Raw genomic sequence first — 7970 nt, forward strand, 5'->3', positions numbered from 1 at the left:
TCAGTGCTACACATCTAGATCCCACCAACAAGCTCCTCACAATAAGAAATTACATATAGAAGGGGCATTTAAAATGAAAGCTGTGAGACAACACACCCTGTCCGGTCAGTGGTGACACTTTCATGTTAGTTTACAATTAACATCATTACAATTTGCCTTTTCAAGTCCTCTCCACTTTCTTCTTTCTTGTAAAGATATTGCTATAATTCCTATCTAGTTTAGGTCTTTATGTATTACCTTTTCCCCCTGATTTTTTGGGCTGTCCTGCTACTTTCATGGAGAGTCACACTTCATGTTAAATCCATTATTGGTTTCAAGACTTGTGACCTAATATAAACTAATCCTTCAAAAATTCATGTAGATATCTTAAAACCCGCATAAGTAACGTCTTTCAGCAATAAGTCGTTTGATGGTTCAACTTTCTACCATCTTTCAATTAGATTTAAATAATGGTAGAAAAAAATATGCCTATTTTTCCTATTAACAATAAGTACTTAAGGCCTAAAACAGCTTAACATAAGGTATGATTGTAGGCTACTTTTCTTAGTTCTCTTTACCCTTCCCACCACAAGTCCCCACTCATCCAACAGGTCAGCTACCACTAGAGTAAATGGCAGTTTAGGGTTATATATTTTTTTTTTTCCTGCAAAATATTAGAGTACACTGGAATTTCATTATTTTTTTCATAATACATTACTTTATAGCTTAGAAGAGATACCAGTAGTGGATGGTTATGCAGGTTTTAGTAGAACTTTATTTTGTTTGGTACAAAACTCCCCGTAAAGTACTGTAAAGTATGTGAATGTAGTTCATTTAAGCATGTGAAAGGTAGATATAGTATTGGCACGTGTCATGAGGGTTTGTTGTGGGAAATGTGTCCATTTATTAGCAATATACAAATCTGTGATAACTAGGTATGAACATATTTTTTTGTATTGAAATTTTACATATGCCGGTATAAATCTGAGGTTGTATTTATTAATGCAATTATCTATTTGTTTAATCAATATTTATGATATAATTGAAACTGACCCAGAGAAAACTTCACCCTTATTAAATTGTCAGCCAAACATATACATGGTGCTGAAGGTTGCCACCACAGAATCAATTCTCCAGTTTTATAAGTCGGTGATTAAAAGAAAATTCTTCTTTCTAATAAGATGTAATCTCGAATGTGGTTCACATCTGAATAAGTTATAAATACTTATAATTATTTTTCATATTAACCCTTTTACCCCCAGGCTATTTGGAAATTTCCAACCCTTAACCCCAGGGGGTTATTTTTTTCCCAGCACATTTTGCAGTATATATTTTTTAAATTGCTCTAACAGCCTTAATTTTTGTTATAGAGAGGTCAGGTTGGTCTCATTCTCTTGGAAAATGCCTGAATTTTCTCAAAAAATTATCAAAAATATGAAAAAAAAAAATTTTATAGCATTTTTTTGCAAGGACGTACCGGTACGTCCATGGGGGTAAAGGGATGGCTTTTGTGAAACGTACCAGTACGTCCTTTGGGGGTAAAAGGGTTAATGAGACTGTAATTACCTATTGTACACAATATGGTAAAACAATGCATTTTAATTTGTTCAACGGGTGATATAGTTTAACGATTTCGGAAGAAAAGAAAATTCTGCCCGGATAACAATGTGCTATCAGGTGGGGATTTATCGCAAACAGGGGTTACGTACACCTTAGTAAAGAAAGGTTGTTACATATAATAAAGTAAAGTATGCACAGTGGTTTGGTTTACAGTATGCTGTATAAATATACAGTATCGTCTTGTTAGTCTATCTATTTTTGACAATACTGTATTAAAGGTTTTGTAAAATTCAGCTATTCTTGCATAATTAGAATGAAATATATTTTTAATTGGTATCTAAAACCATTCGAATATATATGTACCTTTTTACTGATACTTTAATTATTTACAAGTTTTTCATAATTACCTAGTGAACCTTTAAAAGTATCAATCAATTTTCAGTCTGAATGACTGCAACCATGATTATATAACAAAATAAATCTCAAGTGTTAATTTTAAAAGAGGCCATTTTATAATCTTTTATTGTCTTCATTCTCATTAAAAATCTTTCAGTTGAAGATTAAAGTAAAGTACTGATTCTGCAAGTCACAAAGTGGTTGCAATCAATTTATTTTTCTACATTTTGGTTGAAAACTTGTATAGTACTCTCTTTCTGTTTACATTTCTTTTGTCGTCTACATAAACGTTTTGAGAGAAAATTATTTTTAATTTCCGATGTAAAAGTAGATTTTTTTTTTTTCCCATAAACCTTTACTGTTATTGTACTTGATTGATTACTGTATTGGACAAGTATTACTGTATACAGGCAAGGCATTACCTTTGTTAAAAAGTAACAGAACATACCTTCATTTTATTTGAAGTACAACCAGCTCAGAATGCTTTCAAAATCCTTGTGAGGAAAACTAATGCAATTAATGTGTATACAAAGATAACAAATGTATACTTGAATTTCTCAGAACTTGATAGTAGAAATTTTGAAATAAAATTAGAAGTGAAAAATCATGATGATCAGCACATACATAACAAAGATTATGTACATAAACTGCTAAGACATTCCCTGGAGCAGTTAAATTAGCCTATTTTCTAAAACTAAGACCTCATCACTGAAGTTAACAATCTATAAAGCAGAGATATGCATACCATTTATATGCAGTTGCCTTATACCATTTCCAAAAGGAATTAATTGGTTACATAGTTTTATAAATCAATAAATTTTCTTCCAAAACATGCATACCATTTATAAGCAGTTGCCTTATACCATTTTGAAAAGGAATCAATTGGTTACATAATTTTATAAATAAAATTTTTCCTAAAATGAATCTATCTATGGCTAAGAAAAAAAAAAAAAAAAAAACATTGCTCAACACAGCTTGATTCTGATCAGCGACCAAGAAATGACAAATCTTAAAAAAGAAAAAAACAAAAAAGAAAAAAAATCCAAACAATGGAAATCTGAGTTCTTCACAATAGGTGAAGCATAACAGTAAAGGCTGGGATGTGGCAGTTAAAACTTTTAACGAGGTGTAAAAAACTGGCATATAAAATTTATATACCCCTGGTAAATTTAAATAACCCATATGACCTGAATGTAATTGTGGGTTGACATTACTTTCCTTAATGTTATGACTACTTGCAAGTATATGTACTGTAGTACTTAAAACCATAACATATAATGGAAAATATAAATTTTCTTTGATTTGTCCTTTACACCGTTAGGATATGAAGAATATGACCGGTAGTTACATTAACTGTGATGAAAAAAATTTAAAATTAAAAGATCCAGAAATTTACAATTACTACACAGTACTATACTCTATAAAATTGCCATTACATTACCGAGTAGTGAGACTTTGAACATTATCCATAACTTTCTAAATTTTTAGCAAACACACTTCCTGATGAAAAAAGGAGGTCATTGCCAGGAAATTTTGGATATATGGTAACACTAACATGAAGTTAATTTTTCAGGTCAACCTTATCAAAGTAGTTACAGTATATTCAAAATTTTACCTACAAATAACATTTCAATTTCAAATTATATGATACTTGTAACTGACCTTCAATATTTTACACAATTAATCTTTGTAACCTTCATATTATCAAATTTATTTAGGATAACAGGAAGACTTCTATACCATAGCCAGAGGATTTCATGTTAATTCTACAATTCATCATAAATTACAGGGCCCTACTATATGTGAAAATTTTACATTACAATTAAAAAAAAAAGACTTGCCATACTTAAGAATGAAGACAAACTCTACATTGCTGTCTTTAAAAGAGCTTGATAATCTTTCAGTACTTTAGGCGATACGGAATTGAAAGCATGACAACAATTATGATTATCATAATTTTCACAAACCTTCAATTCTAATTTGGATTTATGATATTCAGTGCTAGAGTCTGGGAGACCATTCAGTGTCTAGGTATACCTTGGAGGAAAATCACTGCAGTTGCACTATTAACCCTTTTACCCCCAGGCTATTTGGAAAATTCCAACCCTTAACCCCCAGGGGGTTATTTTTTTCCCAGCACATTTTGCAGTATATATTTTTTAAATTGCTTTAACAGCCTTAATTTTTGTCAGAGAGAGGTCAGGTTGGTCTCATTCTCTTGGAAAATGCCTGAATTTTCTCCAAAAATTATCAAAAATATGAAAAAAAAAAAAAATTTATAGCATTTTTTTGCAAGGACGTACCGGTACGTCCATGGGGGTAAAGGGATGGCTTTTATGAAACGTACCAGTACGTCCTTTAGGGGTAAAAGGGTTAAGTAAAAGTTTAAGGAGTTTGGATAGCAAAATGGAAGAAAGGAAGCTGAAACAAAGGTATAATAGAACACCTAAAGATTGGTGAATCTAGGAAGCTGAAGGAACACAACACCGACAGTGCACTACGTAAAGTGAATTCATGGAACTACTTGTCTAGAGGAAATTCTAATTTGGCTTTTCACCCAAAGGTGGCATATGAAGACAATTTAAAAGGTCAATAGTAAATATAACAAGTTTCTGAACCTCTATTCAATATTTTGTGTAAAAATCTAAGTCTGGTAATGGAAAATTAACATCCAATAGCATTAGTAATAAAAGCATCTTTTTATTATTATTCTTAGTATTACTAGCAAAGCTACAGCCCTGGTTGGAAAAGCAAGATGCTGTAAGCCCAAGGGCTCCAAAAGGGAAAAATAGCCCAGTGAGGAAAGGAAAGAAGGAAATAAACAAACGAGATATGAAGTAATGAATAATTAAAATATTTTAAAAACATTAACATTAAAACAAATACTTCATATATAAACTATAAAAAGATGTATGTCAGCCTATTCAACATAAAAACATTTGCTGCAAGTTTGAACTTTTGAAGTTCTACTGATTTAACTACCGGATTAGGAATATCATTCCACAAATTAGTCACAGCTGGAATAAAACTTCTAGAGTACTGTGTAGTACTGAGCCTCATGATGGAGAAGGCCTGACTATTAGAATTAACTCCATGCCTAACTCCATGCTTATTTAGCCTATTTCAACTAAAGTCAGTAACCAGGTTGTTAAGGATTTTTCTCCGGAAGTACCATCAACAGTGTAATCTTGAAATATTTGTAGAGTAAGTGTGAAGAAACTATAGTTTACTACATAAATAACTGTTCTCTCTTGGGACAAATACTGTGCGCAACATGTAAATAATGGTCAGGGAATTTACAAAAGATTAGGGATATTCCCAAGTCTCTATACAAAATGTAGAACATTGAAAACCTGTAAAACCAATATATTGACTCTGTAGTAACATACAGACGAGAGGATTAAAGTTGAAAAATAAATTGCAACGTAGAAGACAGACATATATTGTACTGTACTGTAGTATGTAGTAACATACTGATGAGAGGATTAAAAGGTTGAAAAATAAATTAAAATCTAGAAGACAGACATGGTCCGGTTAAGTCAGAAGACAAACAGAGTCCGGTTAAGTCATGAGCAAAGAGGATGAGCATTAAATTACATAAAGACTGGTTATGGAAAGGTTAGAACACCAACAATTGGAAAAGCCCCAATGTCACAAAGACTTAAATCCAAAAAGAATTCAGACAGAGAACTGTAAAGGAGAAATTATGAAGAACTTCTCAACATGAAAAAAACCAGTGATAGTCAAGATTCTTGATAATTACGGAATTAAAATTCTAAATGATTTTATTTTTTCCCAGGTACCAAGGAGAGTGTCAAGTTGCTTTTGATGATTACCAGCACCCAAGCTTCATTCCAGGTCACTTCGTAGTCTTCAATGACAACCTTATTGGTGCGGTACTTTTCGATCTTGAGTGTGTGACATTGTATTCCAGAGTAGAAAGGACTTTTCAACCACGACTTTGCCCAGATGTACAAAGCATATTCTGAGATTGTGCTGTACAGTATACTGTCTTGCAAACTTTACGAAGGATATTGTCTTGGCAAATCAGATTTACCCCAAGTTATTCTCTTGTTTATGAGTGTACAGTACACTGTATAGTTATAATTTACCTTTGTCTCAAAATGTTTTTATTTTCTTTCAAAGTTTTAATTCTGTATATCCATAAATTGTTTTCCTGTGGTCCTTAAACTGTACTGTATAGTGTTTTATATATATATTTGGGTGTACAATATTTGTCAACACCTGTAACTAATATTTGCTTTTATGATAAATACAGTATATACTGTATAATATATTGATTTTTAGGCACATGCTTCTTCATTAGAAACTTGCTAATATAATCTATATATAGCATTTTATTAGAATTTTTTTTAAACATGAAGATTCACATACTATATTATAATACTGTACAGTACTGTATTCATATAGTCCTTGCCTTTCATAATGCCGATTAAAATATCTGTGATAGCCACGTCAGAACTTCAGTTTCTGTTACAGCCTTTTACTAGATGCATTATAACACCAGTATTAAAAAAAAATAGTAATTACCAGGTAGAAGCCTATCGATCTAGATAAAAGCTTATAGATAACTTTCAAATCTTTTACAGTAAATGTTAAGGTTGTATAATCATTCATTTGTTTGCTTCCAAGAGTTTGCCCAGAAAATTGGTCTTTTCACTCTTGCAAAATTTGAAAAATACATCCAACCATGAAATGGGTTGTACGATATTTCTAAGTTAATTCATATGACAAGCAGTACTATTTAGTACTTTGTGAAGGCACCAGTGTTTTATTAAATCCATTGGTGATATGTTATGAAAGAAGCAAAATAATCAAGAATAATTTAAGGAAGAATAGTGAGAGTTTTATCATGTAACAGCATCGTTGATATATGTTATGGTGGCAGAGAGTTCTGTAAAAGAGATTGATAGTTTTAGGTGTGGCAGAAAGTATAAGGGATCGATAGTTTTAGGTGTGGCAGAAAGTATAAGGGATCGATAGTTTTAGGTGTGGCAGAAAGTATAAGGGATCGATAGTTTTAGGTGTGGCAGAAAGTATAAGGGACTGATAGTTTTAGGTGTGGCAGAAAGTATAAGGGACTGATAGTTTTAGGTGTGGCAGAAAGTATAAGGGATTGATAGTTTTGGGTGTGGCAGAAAGTATAAGGGATTGATAGTATTAGGTGTGGCAGAAAGTATAAGGGTTCGATAGTTTTAGGTGTGGCAGAAAGTATAAGGGACTGATAGTTTTAGGTGTGGCAGAAAGTATAAGGGATTGATAGTTTTAGATGTGGCAGAAAGTATAAGGGATTGATAGTATTAGGTGTGGCAGAAAGTATAAGGGATCGATAGTTTTAGGTGTGGCAGAAAGTATAAGGGATTGATAGTATTAGGTGTGGCAGAAAGTATAAGGAATCGATAGTTTTAGGTGTGGCAGAAAGTATAAGGAATTGATAGTTTTAGGTGGGGCAGAAAGTATAAGGGACTGATAGTTTTAGGTGTGGCAGAAAGTATAAGGGATCGATAGTTTTAGGTGTGGCAGAAAGTATAAGAGATCGATAGTCTCTGGTTAGGCAGAAGTTTCATAATCTTAATGAGAAAAAAGAAAGAGATTGGATAAGAAAATAATGTAAATACAGTATGTATAGGATTGTTGGAAGTGCAGTTGCAGGATAGAGTAAATTATGATTTGGAATATTATGAGAAGTGAATACAACAATCAAGGAAAGAAAAAAGAAGTATGATAGAAATTTGGATTGCACATGAGCAACTAGTAAACTAGTACAGGGGAAGGAAATTTAAGAAGCCTGGATATTGAGCCATCCTATTTACATATAAAAATAGGAGAATATTGTATCATACCTGTAAAATATTGTAGGATATAAGAAATGTTTCAGTCTGGGCATTAATGACGAGAAGTTGAATAATAGAGCATATGAAACAAAAGGATTTTAACATGAGACTAGATATGTAAGTATCTGATGAAATAAGGTTCTGTAAAATAATGAGCATGAAAAGATAGTATAACTATAC

General features: G+C 32.1%; 1 protein-coding gene across 1 annotated transcript in view; it reads left to right on the forward strand.

Annotated features, from left to right (window-relative positions):
* The window catches only part of LOC137638563 (F-box only protein 31-like), a 62626-nt gene extending 55081 nt beyond the window's left edge, over nt 1–7545 (forward strand). Inside the window, exon 9 of the mRNA XM_068370732.1 lies at nt 5735–7545. Coding sequence (XP_068226833.1) covers nt 5735–5924 — 190 coding nt within the window. The 3' untranslated portion in view covers nt 5925–7545. The remainder of the gene's footprint in view (nt 1–5734) is intronic.
* Nucleotides 7546–7970: the final 425 nt, after the last annotated feature.

The sequence above is a fragment of the Palaemon carinicauda genome, chromosome 3, assembly GCF_036898095.1.
Source record: "Palaemon carinicauda isolate YSFRI2023 chromosome 3, ASM3689809v2, whole genome shotgun sequence".
In the NCBI taxonomy this organism is placed as follows: domain Eukaryota; kingdom Metazoa; phylum Arthropoda; class Malacostraca; order Decapoda; family Palaemonidae; genus Palaemon; species Palaemon carinicauda.